We start from the raw sequence: 17,124 nt of genomic DNA on the forward strand, positions 1-17,124 counted from the left end.
TCGCAAACAGAGCATACATAATATCAAGCATTTATGAGATATACTCAATCGCCATAGACTGCAGGATTCCACGCCAGCCGTTCCTTAGGTGCCTCCTCTGCTGTAACCGATCACTCTCCAAGAGGATGATGTCATCACTCAGCGTCTCATTGAAGGTTCCTTCCGGCAACAACACTCTGCTGGTATTTGCCAACTTGAAAAACTGCACACACCGCAGCTAGGGGGGAATCGGCAATCCAAATGCAGTCCACAATGATCACGCAGGTAACCTCTCTGCTCGTGAGTACTAGCTAGCGTGCTCGCTACTTTAGGAAACGCCCTACGCGTTTCCTAAGGTAGCGAGCACGCTAGCTAGTACTCACGAGCAGAGAGGTTACCTGCGTGATCATTGTGGACTGCATTTGGATTATATGGTTATATATATTTTTTTTCATATTTTTTATTCTTTAATACATATATTTTTAATTGTTATATATTTTTATATATGTTTTCAGTTACGCTTATATGTTTATTTTAGATAGCTGCTATATTCGCCTTTAGGGATCTATTGGTCGTATAGCCTATTGCCATACTCTATCAAACACAGCCAATACTATATATCTAGTATAGTATACTAAGGTGCTACTCCAATTTGTTTATATATATATATATATATATATATATATATTAGTGTTCGACAAACCAATACATTTGCTCGCCCTGGGCGAGTGGATTTAACCCCCGGGCGAGTAAATATTGGCCCAAGCAGCACACGTTTGGTACTAGGTGGCGAGTAGATTTTTTTGTGTGGCGAGTAGATTTTTTGGTGATTTGTCAACCACTGTATATATATGTATATATTACACACAGTTACTAGGTGTCTGTTAGATAAATATATGTGCACTTTAAGTGACACCAGTATCACAAAGTGTGCAAGTGAGTTTGCAAGCTGTGTCCGTAAATCAAGAACAACTTAAGCAAAAAACGTGATATGGGACTGAGGCAGTTTCTTTGTAAGATGGAATGGAGGTGTGCCAGGACGCGGTGTAGAGGTAATGGAGGTGTGCCAGGGCGCGGTGTAGAGGTAATGGAGGTGTCACACTGTGCGGCCCGCAGACCAGGCCAGTCCCCTGTACTGAGGTGGGATGTTGAATATGCACACCGACCGCAGAGGGAGCGGGTCCGGGATGTGGTTGTAGCGTGGCCAGGCCTGGGTTAAGATTCAGAATAGTCGTTGTACTTGCCGAGTTCAGGAGTATAGAGAGTTCCGTAGTTAAATCCGTTTCCGTGTCCAAGGGTCTGAGAGGTAAGAATCGTGATGGGTAAGCCGAAGTCGGGAGCCAGGGAGGTAAGTCAGACAAGCCGGTTCAAATCTGTAGGAGTAAAGACAAACAGGAGCACAACACAGTTTCCAGGCTACACAGGAAGCAAGGAGCTATGCAGAGCAAGGAAGTGAAGGCAAAGCAGGATATTTAAAGCGACAGTGACCAATCCGGACGAGGGGCATAGCGGAGGCGTGTCGAGGAGCTGCTCGTGAGTGGCTGAGAGTTCAGGAAATAGCAGAGCACAGTTGAGTCTGTAACACCAGTGCCAGAATCCAAGATGGCGACGGCAGAGTTCAAGGTATGCACTGGGCGGAGGCATGAGTAGCGACGGGGGGCAGGGACAGCAACCGCTGCAGTACTGGTAGTGGGTAAGGAGGGGTCATGCCGCAAGGGACGTGGCCCCCGATTCCTTACAGTACCCCCCCCCCTTCAGGATCGACCTCCGGACGATCCATCCAAGGCTTCTGTGGAAATTTCTTGTGGAAGCGGTCCAAGAGAACTGGAGCATGGATGTCCTCCTTGGGTACCCAAGAGCGTTCCTCTGGGCCATAACCCTTCCAGTGAACAAAGAATTGTATCTTTCGTCTGGATACACAAGAATCCATGATTGTCTGGATTTCAAATTCAGGGTGTCCTTGGACCGTGACTGGTTTGGGTTTATAGGTCTTAGCAGGGAACCGTTTGCTCTGGACGAATGGCTTGAGCAAGGAAACGTGGAATACGTTTGGACTCCTCATGGAAGACGGAAGTTGCAGACGAAATGCCACAGGATTGATTTGTTCCTGGATCAGAAAAGGCCCTAAGAATCGGGGTGCCAATTTCGGGGTCGGAGACTTCAACTTGATGTTCTTGGACGAAAGCCAAACTCGGTCCCCTGGCTTGTAATTAGGGGCCTGTTGACGACGGTGGTCTGCCTGAGACTTGAATTTCTGAGCGACGCTAAGAAGCGCGGACTGAATCTTGATCCATGACTCCTGAAGAGTAGTTACCCGTTCATCAGCCACCGGCACTCCTATTGGAATGGTTGAGATTGGCAGTCTACTTGGGTGGAAACCATAATTCACGAAGAACGGGGTTTCGTGCGTGGATTCATTACGAAGTGAATTGGTTGCAAATTCTGCCCAAGGTAGCAGGTCAACCCAATTATCCTGGGAATCGGAAATAAAACGCCGTAGGTATTGTTCCAGCGTTTGATTTAGTCTTTCAGTTTGCCCATTAGTCTGGGGGTGATAGCCTGACGAGAAGGATAGCGCCATGACAAGCCTCTTGGAGAAAGCCCGCCAAAATTTCGATATAAATTGCGTGCCTCAGTCCGAGACTATGTATGTAGGTATCCCATGAATGCAAAACACCTCCTTGGTGAAGATATCAGCTAGGGTGGGCGATGAGGGAAGTCCTTTGAGTGGAACAAAGTGGGCCTGTTTTGAAAAACGGTCAACGATGACCAAAATGGTATTCATCCCTCTGGAAGGGGGTAGATCCACAATGAAATCTATTGAAATATGTGACCATGGACGTTCAGGTACTAGCAAGGGCATGAGCAAGCCTGAGGGTCTTTGATGAAGAGTCTTGTTTTGTACGCATACTGGACAAGCACTAGTAAATTCATGAACCATCTTTGCCACATTAGGCCACCAAAAAGTACGCTTGATAAGATCCAAAGTTCTTTTGAAGCCGGGATGGCCGGCTGAACGGACAGAGTGGCCCCATTCTAGTATCTTTTGATGAAACCTGGGTGCGGCATAAAGAATTCCTTCTGGTACCTCTAGACCAGCGGTGCGCAAACTAGGGGGCGCGCCCCTTGGGTGGGCGCAAGATTATGTAGGGGGGGGCGCGGGCTGCTTGCAGGGAAACCTGGGGGCGGGCAGAGCAGTGCACGGGCGGCCAGAAGCTCCGTGCTGCTGCTTCTATGTGTCTGTGTCTTGCAGACGGGGCGGGGCTTCTCTCTGCACACAGACAGCCCCTCCTTCTCTTCCTGTCTGCTTGCCGCACCAGTTTTCAGCAGCATGGGGGGTTGGGGGATCGGAGCATGTCGCCCCCCCAGGTGAAAGTGTGTGTTTGTGTGGTGATTTGAGTGTGTGTGTGTGTGTGTGTGTGACTTGTGTGTGTGTGTGGTGATTTGAGTGTGTGGTGATTTGAGTGTGTGGTGATTTGAGTGTGTGGTGATTTGAGTGTGTGTGTGGTGATTTGAGTGTGTGTGTGTGTGTGGTGATTTGAGTGTGTGTGTGGTGATTTGAGTGTGTGTGTGTGATGTGTGATTTGTGAGTGTGTGTGTGTGATTTGTGAGTGTGTGTGTGTGTGTGTGTGATTTGAGTGTGTGTGTGTGTGTGTGTGATTTGTGTGTGTGTGTGTGTGTGGTGATTTGTGTGTGTGGTGATTTGTGTGTGTGGTTTGAGTGTGTGTGTGGGGGGGGATTGAGTGTGTGTATGTGGGGATTGAGTGTGTGTGGGGATTGAGTGTGTGTGTGGTGATTGAGAGTGATTGATGGAGGTGTGCCAGGACACGGTGTAACGGTAATGGAGGTGTGCCAGGAACGCGGTGTAGAGGTAATGGAGGTGTGCCAGGACGCGGTGTAGAGTTAATGGAGGTGTGCCAGGACGCGGTGTAGAGGTAATGGAGGTGTGCCAGGACGCGGTGTAGAGGTAATGGAGGTGTGCGAAGACGCGGTGTAGAGGTAATGGAGGTATGCCAGGACGCGGTGTAACGGTAATGGAGGTGTGCCAGGACACGGTGTAGAGGTAATGGAGGTGTGCCAGGACGCGGTGTAGAGGTAATGGAGGTGTGCCAGGACGCGGTGTAACTGTAATAGAGGTGTGCCAGGACGCGGTGTAGATAACGTCAGCGTGCCAGGACGCGGTGTAACGGTAATGGAGGTGTGCCAGGACACGGTGTAGAGGTAATGGCGGTGTGTAGGTCTCTCCGTTGATTTAGGTGATGTGTCGAAGGTGGCCTAAGTGTTGTGTAACTAGGGGTGCGACTTCATTTTGTTGATTACGAGAATTTATCTCACAATACTTGTGATCACTCTCCCCTTGTGAGTGCATTTCTGTCTCCTAATTACACTGTGGAGCACGCGCTTCTTATCTTTGTGATATATATATGTATACATACATACATACATACACTGGCTGTAACCAGCGTATCATACGCAAGTCTAGCAGATCTGAAAGGTTCATGAATGAAACATTGCTCTTTGTTTTCACCCCTCCCTGTAATGCCTTGCTGTCTCTTGTCCCCTCATCCCCACCTTACTCTCTCCTCCATCATGCCTGCTCCTCTTTGCACTCTTCTCCCTTCTTTGCACTTGCTGCATCTGCTACTCTCTGTGCACACAACACTCCCTCCTCCTACTCATCTGTCTCCTCCTCTCCTTGCTGTCTCTGCTCCCCTCTTCTTGCACTCCCTCCTGCCCCATGTACATATTTCTCTCCATTCCCCCCTCGTCATCCATCTGTCTCTTCTCCTTGCTGTCTGTTTCCTCCTCCTAACCTTGCTGTCTCTGCTCCCCGCTCTTTTCACTCCCTCCTGCCCCATGTGCACACTGCTTTCCATTCCCTCCTCCTCGTCATCCATCTGTCCTCCTCCCCCCTCCTTGCTGTCTCTCACCTCCCCTCCTTATTCCTCTCCTCGAGGAGGCATTGTAGTTCTTGCTTAGCAACCCTGTAACAGCTGAACCTTTGTACGGAAACCTACTATATAGATAGCTAGGCATGGATTGCTGCTTAAATAGTATTCCATATTGGGTTGGTTTGCAAAATATACCCTACCTAATGTGAGTGAATGTCACGGTAGCTTGTGACAGGCTGTAATTTACACCAAAACTATATATAAATATATATATACCTGGGTTTGAACTGGGACGAGACTTAGATATAACAAATTGTATTTATTCCTTAGGATAGGTGAACACAACAGATATGTACAAATAACAGCAAAATATAGACACTTACTTAAAGATTAGGACAGAAAGCCATCAGGATTACAGACTGGGCCATTTCTTCCATACTTCAGCTGACATCACAGCAAGACAGGCAAAGTTGTGAAGCACATGCAGGACATGGAAACATGAAGCCTTTGCATGCAGGCATCAAGACATTTGCATCAAGACAATGAAGACATGAAGACCAATGGGTAAAGAGTGGCTTTGACTTATATACTATGTCAAACTCATCTCTTTAACCCTAGGTGCCGCGACGGCTAGCAAAAAGTCTTTGAAGCTCTTTTGGCTTACATTGAAGTGTGAATTACCACATTTACAAAAACATCTACTTCATTTGGTCCCTTCCCTGCTCATTATCATAACAGGGGGGTTGCAGTTTCTCAGAACTCAACCAAAATTTCATATTTACTGCAAATCACTTCCTAACTTCCGTTCAGTCTAACATACAGGCAGGTGAGAAATATTAATACATTCCGTCACACCTGACGCTCGCAGAGAGACCAAACATTACAGTGTAATATGAAAATTAATAGAGATATTAATATCTGGCACTTAGTAGCGGTTACATATTCAGTGTTTAGACTCAAAAGATGTGCTAAATCCCACGAATACACATATGTAACGCTTAGCATGTTCAGCCAAGGACATCTCATAATATTCTTATATTTAATAAGGTCACTCATTCGGATTTCCTGCTTGGGGTAGCCCCACCCTGGCACCCATCAATAAACCCCTTTGAAGCAGGCTTTTGGCTTCCATTGTAAGTGTGAAGAACAAACACTTAACCATTCCTTGTGCCTGCCTCCCGCATAAACAATTAGGTAATTACCCCTTGATCAGGGCTTATGTAAATTCTAGCAAGATGTCCTATCTAGCATACAGAGGTAACCCAGCTTTAAGGTGTCAAGACCATTTGGTTCCTCATGCATTACAAAGGGGCAGGCATTCTGCCTGTACATTAGCATTAGCACACCATTAGCATTCTGCCTGTATATTTCAAAAACTGCAGAAAGGCACTTTATCAAAAATATATGTTCCCCTTATGACAAAGTTATATTTTTAATATGTGGGTACTTGGGGGGTTCCCCTGAGGCTGTACCCCAAGACTCAGGGTGCTGGCTTACTCCGTTCCCAAATTACCAGTTTTCAGGTAACTGTTTATTCAGCACTGCATATAAGATTAACCCCTTAAGTCCCAGTGGGTGTGTTATGCAGACACTGATCCAGCAACAATACATTTACACAGGGGCATAAGCATTTTCATGTTATAACAAGGGTTAAATCACATTTCTGGACCTCGGCCCAGTTAACCCCTGGTCTCCCTGGCGAGGTTAGAGGGTGGCCAATTGGGGGGTAACCCCGTTAATCCCGGGCCAAACCCTCACGATCGTCACAGTGAAATCTTTACAATTTCCTACACCATGGATTCCGACTACAGGAAGTCCTCGTTATCCAACGTTTCACTTTACAACGAATGGCATATCCAATGCTTTACAATGCCACCCTATGGGCCGTTTTTCGACGCCAGAATGCGTTATCCAACACTCACCGCCACTGATTAACATGGGACTCACTTTACAACGGTTTCACTATCCAACGCTACTTATAGAACGGATTCCATTGGATAACCGAGGACTGCCTGTATACATATAATATGCACACAGCAGGATACGTGGATGTCAGGGTCTTTGTAGACGTCCCGCTCCAAGCCACAGTTCCTTTGCCTGTCTACAAGGTGTGCTGCCGTTTCTGTCTACTCTGGGTTTTCCTCTGTCTATTGCCTCTTTGTTTCTCCTGTCCTCTGTCTCTGCCTGCCTTTATAGTTTCCTGTTCCTCTTTGCCTTTGTTTTATGTGCCTGATCTGACCTGTTCCTGTATTACTCCTGTTTCATATTAAAGGTCCTTGCCTACAACTGGCTTGTCCCCGTTTGTCCTGCTCCCTTACCCTGCCCTGTTCCTGCTGCCGACCCCTAGCTGTGACCCTGACTATGATTCCTGCCGCCTGCCCTGGACCCTTGCTTGTGACCCCGACTAGCCATGCCAGCCGCCCGCTGTTCTGGCCATTGAGGTCCCACCTGCACCTGGAGTCCGTGACAGTGGACAGCAGGGTCTATGTAGCTATTAGGGTTGTAGATATGTAGACTTCCAAAGCATTAATTTAGATACATTTCCATGACCATAACACATTTCTCAACTAACATTTACTTCACATTCAAGAGATCAAAACATAATTAATCAATAAGGTAATGTCCATATATCATGTATTCAGTAGTCTCGTCTAGAACAAGTGAGTAATGTTTTGTCTCAAAACTCCCTGGCCCTTCAACAGACCCCTGCTCACCCACACACCATTCATAGGACTTATACAGTTGTGCAAAGAAAGGTTAAATGAAAAAATAATAATGTAAGTTTCGTATTGTTTCCAATAGAGAACCTGTCTCCAAACCGCTGTAGAGGGAGAAAGGGGGTGGCCCGGTATTAAAGGGGTTGCACCCCATATGGCCATCCCCTGACCTCACCAGAGAGACAAGGGATTAACTGGACTGCGGTCCAGGGATGAGGTTTGCACCTTGTTGTACCTTGAAAATGTATGTTCCCCTGTTCCCATGTTTCATTATAAGCATGTATTTTAATGTTTTAAAGTGCATTTCTGTATCTCCAGTTCTAGAGGTCGCAGAGAGTTCATATTTGGCCAATATGTGGAGTCACTGTAGGCATTAAAAACTGGCAAAGGTCAACCCACTGAGCCCACCAGAATGGAACTTATTAATATGTGTAGATATTAAAGTGTATATGTATTTTATTTTGGATCTGTTCTGAAAATGCAGACGCCATTTGCTAGGCTAATAAGTCATGTAGGGCAGACGGCTGAGTAGCCTAAGCACGGTGATCAAAAAGTAACTGCCTTGATTGTTACCCAATGTCTAGGGATTAAGTATTAGTCAATCAACAATCTCTGCCAGTCTAATTGTTACCTGAGGGCATGGGTTAATCTGTTAGTCTGTGTCTCCACATTAGAGAGTGGATACAGATAATTGTTCACCAATAGGCTGTGTTCAATGTTAAGAATAGTGTTGCACAGGTATATAAACTGTGTCAACCCTACAGTTTTTAGTTGTGCTGGAGTTGTGCTTCTGATTCCATCTTGAATGTCACTGGACTGCTGGAGAATTGCTAGCGGATACTTCTCCATTCCCCAACCCTAAGTAAGTGTTACCTTCTTGTCTGTTAATTGTACTATATTGATGTGTTCACCTTATTTAAGGAATAAATTATATTTTATTATATTTAAGCCTCGTTCAGTTCAACCCAGATATTTGGTGTTCATTATATCTTGTCATAAGCTACCGTAACAACCGCTCTTTGCTGCAACTGAAACATCCATTTTGCACAGCTTGCTAAGTCCTAAGAGGACCTATTCTGTTCTGTAGTGTGTTACTCGGTTTTGTTTATTTCACCCAGGTTAGTCGACACCGTTCTGTGGCTAACGAAATGCTTTTATTTGTGCGAGTTTTTGAGATACACTGATCTCTTCTTCGGGCGGTGTTACAATTGATTAAATTTACTTTCAAACAGGACAGCTAGGAATGTTATCTCGGTGGGTAAAGCCTAACCCTCCCCCCTGTGCAGTATGCGATTTACAGTATGACTAAAAGTGTTAAATGGTCCCTGAATGTTTGTGATGTTAGAGTAAGTGGTGTGTGTGTGTGTATATATATATATATATGTATATATATATATATAACATATACATACTGTACATACACACTCTTACATCACTAACATTGAGGGACTATTTAACACCTCAAGTCATAAATCACATATTACACAGGGGGGGGGGGGGGTGTTAGGTTTCAGTCACAGATAACATTCTTATATGAACTGTTTTTAAGAAAACTTTTTGCTAGCTTTATTGAATGTACCATCGCTGGAAGAAGAGATCAGTGTATCTTGAAAGCTCGCACAAATAAAAGCATTTCGTTAGGCACAGAACAGTATCGTCTACAGGCATACCCCGCTTTAAGGACACTCACGAGTAAGGACATATCGCCCAATAGTCAAACGGCAGCTCACGCATGCGCCTGTCAGTACGTCCTGAACAGCAATACCGGCTCGCTACCTGCACCGAAGCTGTGTGCAAGCGGGGAGACTAGAGAGCCTGTTACACATGCGTTATTTACATCAGTTATGCACGTATATGATGTTTGCAGTACAGTACATGCATCGATAAGTGGAAAAAAAGTAGTGCTTCACTTTAAGTACATTTTCGCTTTACATACATGCTCCGGTCCCATTGCGTACGTTAATGCGGGGTATGCCTGTATTCATTTTTGATTGTGTGTGTTAAATACAAATACCACACAGGAATCTGGAGTACAAAATCAAAGGAAGGTTCACCTGTCCCTCCAGCAATGTCATGTACCTTATGTGCATGAAATGCCCAGGGGGCTGCTACTACATAGGTGAGACGGGACAGGGGCTAAACAGGAGAATTAATCTGCATCGCCACAGCATCATGCGCGGAACAAGAGACAGTCCTGTCGACGAACATTTCTCTGGCTCTGGCCATAAGATGAACGATCTGAAGGTGGCCATACTCAAAGGTAATCTCAGAACACCGAAAGAGAGACGATTGCATGAATACAAATTTATTAAACTATTTGGGACACTCACCGGTGGCCTAAACCGAGACCGCAGCTTCATGAGCCACTACCCTTACACAAGAGAACTCTTCCCATGAGTGCTGTGGCCATGTCTATACATACTGCGCTATATGAATGCACACACACACCTGTCTCTTACACATACATATGTGCAATGTAATTCCATCCCTATATACCAATAGGGACTACATAGTACCCACAAACATGCACAGAAATGCAACACCCTCTTGCATTTCAACACCTACCCATACCATTGTTATACACCCCCCCCCCCCCTCCACACACACCTTATGTAAAGCGCTGTATACACTGTGGGCACTTTATAAATTAAGATTTACACACATACAAACATTCAGGGACCATTTAACACCTTAAGTCATAAATCGCATACTGCACAGGGGGAGGGTAAAGCTTTACCCACAGAGATAACATTCCTAGCTGTTCTGTTTGGAAGTAAATTTCTTGGCTGAATTAATTGTAACAGCGCCCGAAAAAGAGATCACTGTATCTCGAAAGCTCGCACAAATAAAAGCATTTCGTTAGCCTCAGAACGGTATCGTCTATTCGTTTTTGATTATTAAGCTCTGCTAACACGGTACAGATACCTCTACATCTATATATGTATTTCTTGTGTGAAGGATTGGTGCAGCCGTGTGTCTCATTTGTCATTATTTTGTTGTTTCTGGCTTGTGGTGTGCAATCCAGTTTGCAAATACTCGGAATATCCCGAAATAATGAAGTTGCGTTAATGTGACTTTTTGAGGAGAATCCGTAAGATGAGTGTTTGCATGGCACATGTAACTGTGTTACTTGTCTGTGACTGTCTGCAATGTGTATCTTACCTATGAGCATGTTATTTACAGGGTAATTCTGAAGGGTGTAGTAGGTGAGTTCCTCTGACCCTGCGCTGTCTGACCCCGCCATCTCTTTCCTGCACACAACAGAAAATCACATCACTAATCAAATTAAAATAGTCACTCCCTCCTAGGACCAAAGTGCACTAGTGGCAATGGCAGGCCTAAATGTAGGTGATTGACGCCATGTTTATAGAAATCAACCCAGTATGTCTTTTTAAATAATTCTGTAATGTTTAAATGTCTCTGTAGTAACCAAATGCTTTGGAGAGTATTTATACAATCTTCACCTAATCTGTCTTGTGATAAGACTGTTTGCAAATTGTGGTCTGTGCATAGTGATTGTTTATCCAGAGTCTTTGGAGTCTATGTACTAAGCTTCACAAATTAATATATTGGTGCACAGAAATCTCCTGTTAACTAGCGCTTGTGTGCACCTCTGTGCTAACCAGACATTTCTCCATCTGTGCCAGCAGCATAAAAAGATATTTTTGTGGGCGTACAGAAATGGCGGCGCTGGGCGCACAGATGTTCTTGGGATGTACTAAAAAATGATTGTTTTTGTGCACCAAAAAATAAGTAGAAAGTGTATCAGAATCCCGCGCCAAGTTCAACTGCGTGTAAACCCTAAAAAGTCCGTTAATAGCGTTAGCGCAGAATTAAATTGCTTTGTATCAACCCAAAAATGTATTTGACACAGCGCGGATGTTTCACTATATAGGTAACAAAATGTGTTATTGTTACAGTATGGCGATTATGATTATAAATAATATTACATTAAACATTTATATTTACCAACACGCGTTATAAATTTAAAAAAAAATATCTATACTTGTTTTGATTTAAATGGCATCAAATGGGTATTTAAAGCTGCAGTCCAAAGCCATATCCTACGTTTAAAAAAAAAAAAAAATCAGTTCTGTACTATGAGAAAATACTTGTAGCATTTGTTTCTTTTTTAAAACAACTCTCAATTACATTTTTAATGTATTATAGTGTAACTAGCCTTTTTTGTTGCTATAGCAACCATTTCCAAATTCACACACACTGAGTCAATACTCCTCTGCAGCCATTTAGTGAACCCCGAGCCGAATCTTCGCCGATCAATTAAAGGAGAACGGATCGATCGGCAACTTAGCTAATTATTTATCATTGCATGGATTGTATTCTCGCTCATATTAAAGAGGGGAAAAAAACGCCAGCTGGGACTGCGGCTTTAACACGACCCCTGCATCAAAATTAATTTCAAACACAGAATGGTATCATATTTATGAAGCCTTCGTACCTACCAACGTTTTATGAAGGTTTATATTACTTTTAGCACAAACATTGTTTGGAAATATCCTAGTACAGAGGGTTAATTGAATCTTTCCAAGAAAGCCAGTTGCATTGTTAAATTGTTTAATAAAAGATTTTTTGCCGCAGTGTGGGAATCGCCTCTTTGAAAGAGCAGTTCCCCCTTTTTTTCCGCATGTATAAGCCGGGCATTTCCGGGTCCGAATCACATTCATATCAGAGTCCAGAGACTCCGTGCTTCCAGAGATATCTCCTGTCACGCTAACCAATGTCAAACCGTCTCCCGCCGTGGCTATCTGGCATGCGTGACGCAGAGGATTTCACCCTCGGCACAGTATCTCAGGAATAGAAATAGGCCAGACTTTGAGCCGTGCCATTCATACCTGATCTCACATTCTGGGCTGACTTGCTGCTTGTCCTCTTTGCCGTCACGTTTTCTCCCGCTGTGAGTTTCCATTTGCTGCATGTATTAAAACATAGTCCATAAGGCTGTGAGGAAATTATCCTTTTATTTCTTTCACCCGGCTAACATAGGAGTGCTCTCTCTACACCCCGGCATACGTGTTTATTATTGAAAACAGAATGGTGGGTCTAGAAAAGAGGGCCCGACACACACAGTATATTATGTACACTGTGCTCACTATAGGGCTGTGAGGAGGAATACACCTGTCCAACACTGCAGGAAGAGCCACAAAACATTGAGGGTTATTCATTATACTGCAAAATCACATCTAAAATCCCATTGGCTTTAAGAAGCGTTTCCATGTTAGTGCCCCAATCAGCACTATCAGGTTTCCTGAATAAAGGGGATTATGACACGAACACCCAATATAGCGCACTATGGATAAACCCGAGAAATGGTGTTCCGACGGTCCTCACAAACTCCATTTACAATACATTGTTACCAAGCTTAGTGAGGTGAAAAGAGCTGCCAGACTCTTGGACACCTTTCAGCTGTCAAAGCCCCAACCCTCTGCATTCAACACCCAACCTCATCTACTATGTAACATTATAACCAATAATAAGCCCATTTATCGGGCCCAGTTCGAGTCTCACCTGTTTTATAGGGGAGGAACTGCTGAGTTTGTATCTCACCTGTTTTATAGGCGGAACTGCCTATTTCGTCTTACCTGCTCTATAGGGGAGGGGCTGGCGAGTTTGTATCTCACCTGCTCTATAGGATGAACTGCCTAGTTCGCCTCACCTGTTCTATAGGAGGAGCTGCCGAGTCTGTGCCTCTCCTGTTCTATAGGGGAGGGGCTGGTGAGTTCGTCTCACCTACTCTATAGAGGAGGAGCTGCCGAGTTTGTCTCACCTGTTCTATAGGGGAGGAGCTGCTCTCTTGCTCCCAAATGAAGCTGCCAATTCTCCTTTTGATTTCTGTTACACAAAGATATGTCTGTTAAACTCAGCAAATATTTCAGTCCCCCGAGGGATTACTTTACAGAGTTACGGGCTGTCGTGCTGCAATAAGTCATCAGCTTTCCAGCTATCTAGAAGGGATCCAGGATCTCCCATGACATAGAGACTTATAGGAGCCTTACTGCTCCTGTAGAACATTGTCAGCATTTTTTTTTTGGTAACTTATGTTTTTATTGATATACTTGGCTTCAGACATATTACATTTCATTGCAATCCTTCAAACAAGATGCATTAACAATCCAGTAACATGGAAATCATATACAAATCATAAGGAATTAACAAGAGGGAAAAAGGGGTGGGGGGGAGAGATTGTGTTGAAGGTCTGTTTTGTCCTTCGTTGTTTAGACTTGTGTCGTTTATTCCCAGTTCTAATCGAAGCGTCTAGAGTTTGGCTTAATTCCCTTGTCTTTGTTAACTCGATCCAGCTCATGCGTGGTCCCATATGCAGTCTTTGGTCCCAAACCCCTTATTACGCTTCAAAGGAGAACGCATCTAGAGCTATCAAAGCAATATCGTGGTGGGATTCACTCCTGGGATGTCTGTCTGGGCCAGCCACGGCAACCAGACTTTTTCACGAGTCATTCACCAGACTTGTTAATTTCTCCGTCTGGCACACAAACCAAATTCTGTACCTAATTTTGGCCACGGTTGGGATCTCGCTCTGTTTCCACAATGCTGCAATCTCACACCTCGTTGCCGTCGAAAAGTGGGCAATTAATTTAGCACTTGATCTGGATATACCCTGTGCAGGTCTGTTTAATAAGAACAGATACCTAAGAACATAGGTATTACGAGGCCCAAGATCCTCTGCAGCCAATCCTTAATTTGCTTCCATAAGGGAGTCAAGTGAGAGCAAGACCACAGCATGTGCAACAAGTCCGCTGGCTCTCCACATTGTCTAGGGCACAACTGGGAGTAACCTGGGACGAATATGGATATCCTAAGTGGAGTGAGATACCACCTCATTAGGACTTTGAATGCGTTCTCCTTTAAGGTCGTGCAGATTTAACTTTTTGAAGCTGCCAGAAAAATCTCCTCCCACTCTTCTGATTATAGTTCTTTCCCTAGGTCTGCTTCCCATATGGGATTTTCCTTTCATACTCCGTTCCAGAACGGATCACTTCCCTGTACAATAGAGAGATATGTCCACTCGTATCTGTTTCTAATATACAGAGTTTTTCAAAATTCTTCAATGGAGGGCAGGGATTAATTTTATTATAAAAAGCCCGGATCTGAAGGTGCCTAAAAAATTCAGAGTTGGGAATGTCTTAATTTGTTCAAAGGTTGAGATACCTATTCTACCCTCCAGATCCTTGAGTCTACAATACTCATTTTGTTTCCATATTTTAAAATCCGCGCGATTTCATGTATTATTTGTCTTAACTCTGTGCCCAGGACATACTTGAAAACGAGAGGTAACTCTCAATGTATTACTTCCTGGTAAAATATTTTATAAATAAATAATTCCGCCCTGGAGCAAAGTTGAGGTTATCAAGTATTGGGGTCATTGGTAGTCAGGGAACATCTAAATTTGGAGGCCTCCCAAATTGATAACTAATTGGTCATTGAGGAAAGCGGCTCTTGAATGGATTTAAGCATCCTTTTCGGGGACCAGATCAGATTATGTAATGTCAAAGGAGAGCATAGCTCCCTTTCTAAATCTACCCATCGTTTCTAAGCTGAACCATTGACTGGTACCATTGTCAGCATTTTTAATAGATCAACATTTGAGTTTTTAATAACGGAGATTATAATGTACAGAACTTTCCAAACCTCAGAGCACAAGAGAAACAGATTAAGTGTAAAGAAAAAACCTGTAGAGGATTGGGATGATCAGTTCATGCAAAGAAGAGACCTGTGAGGTTTGTTAAGCTCTGCACATGTGAAGAAGAGAACTGTGATGTTTGGGAAGCTCTGTACACGTGAAGAAGAGACCTAACTATGTACACATAAAGAAGAGACCAGTGAGGTTTGGGAAGCTCTGTACATATGAAGAAGAGACCTGTGAGGTTTGTTAAGCTCTGCACATGTGAAGACGAGAACTGTGATGTTTGGGAAGCTCTGTACACGTGAAGAAGAGACCTAACTATGTACACATAAAGAAGAGACCAGTGAGGTTTGGGAAACTCTGTACATATGAAGAAGAGACCTGTGAGGTTTGGGAAGCTCTGTACATATGAAGAAGAGACATGTGAGGTCTAGGAAGATCAGTACACATGAAGAACAGACTTGTGAGGTTTGGGAAAGCTATGTACAAATGAAGAAGAGGCCTGTGAGGTCTGGGAAGATCAGTACACGCAAAGAAGAGACCTGTGAGGTTTTAAAAGTTTTCTAATTAAGGTGGTCTACTTACAGCCCCATTAGGACACTATGTGAGGATGTACTGGAGATATACAGAGTGGTATGATGCTGTTTTAATGTGTGCATCAGATACAGAAGGTACGTGTAGGCACAAACACACAAATATATATATATATATAATATTTAATGGCAAGGAAACAATCCAAGGTTTCAGACCTTCGTGCAAACAGATCGGGGGGAGAATGAAGTGCCCCAGAGAAACCAGGCTCCGGATCTCAGATCTGGAATTCGCCTGGAGAAAACTGGAGTGGAAAACGGTGGCCTTGTCTTCCACATACGCCAAGCTGTGGTATATCCTGCAAGAAGATAACAGCGAGCCTAAGAAATGTCAAAATATATATTTCTACATTTTATTTAGCATCAAAGCGACCCCTGCGGACATATCCATCGTACCTCTGTGTGTCGTGGTGAGACGCATCGCTGCTGAAGAGATACTCTGCGTAATAATGATTTGTAATGACTCCTCCTTCAGCCTCTGTAATAGGAGCAATGAGTTTAATACGTGAGGTATCAGCGCTGTGTGCTTATCCTACTGATACTAATCTACCCCACGGGATTCAGGTAATCAGAGCAGACTTTTGGCAGGAGCTCATACACAAGGAAACGTGTGTACTGTATATACATGCATATTTATTTGTACCAGACATCATGTAATACATATACACACAAGTGTGTGTGTACATTTCTGTGTCTGTGTATAAATTCATTGGTGTGAAGGAAGTCCAGCAGTGCATAGTCATTGGTCAATTGACATTTTGTACTAAATATTCAAGTGCATAAGCAACGTTTTGATCCACGCAGGGACCCTCATTGGGGCGGCGTAGAATCAGAGAAAACGTGGAAAAATGTATACAGTGTCTATCCCGAAAGTGAAGTTCAAGATCCAGAAGCCCATGAATCACAGAGGCCACGTACGCTAGCAACCGTTATTCAGCAACTAAACATACACAAACTAATGGCATCGCTAGAATGTAAAACAGAGACAAAGCAATACTACATATATAAAATGTAACCACATCAAGAGGGGTCGTCTCATACAATATATCAACTAAAGGGCACATACCAGTAACATAGTAACAATAGTAATCCGTGAACACACATCTTACCGCACATATACATACATATATATCTGTGACAATGGTGTGTGTATCCCTAGAGATCTAATGTACCGGCACAGCACAAGAGATTATTACATAAAAGAGGCGTTTTGGGTCCAAAATGCACATATATGCCAGAGGTTTCGAAACATCGGCATGTGTGTGCATTTTGTATACGTAAACAAG

At 43.9% G+C, this 17,124-nt stretch overlaps 1 protein-coding gene across 1 annotated transcript in view; it reads right to left on the minus strand.

Moving 5' to 3' along the window:
• The window catches only part of TERB2 (telomere repeat binding bouquet formation protein 2), a 38,631-nt gene that overhangs the window by 1,318 nt on the left and 20,189 nt on the right, over positions 1-17,124 (minus strand). The window contains exons 2-6 of the mRNA XM_075575924.1: positions 16,235-16,316; positions 15,998-16,137; positions 13,374-13,438; positions 12,442-12,518; positions 10,751-10,839 (exon numbers count right to left, since the gene is read on the minus strand). Of these exons, the coding sequence (XP_075432039.1) occupies positions 10,751-10,839; positions 12,442-12,518; positions 13,374-13,438; positions 15,998-16,137; positions 16,235-16,316 (453 nt within the window). The remainder of the gene's footprint in view (positions 1-10,750; positions 10,840-12,441; positions 12,519-13,373; positions 13,439-15,997; positions 16,138-16,234; positions 16,317-17,124) is intronic.

This window comes from Ascaphus truei, chromosome 18, assembly GCF_040206685.1.
Source record: "Ascaphus truei isolate aAscTru1 chromosome 18, aAscTru1.hap1, whole genome shotgun sequence".
Taxonomy (NCBI): domain Eukaryota; kingdom Metazoa; phylum Chordata; class Amphibia; order Anura; family Ascaphidae; genus Ascaphus; species Ascaphus truei.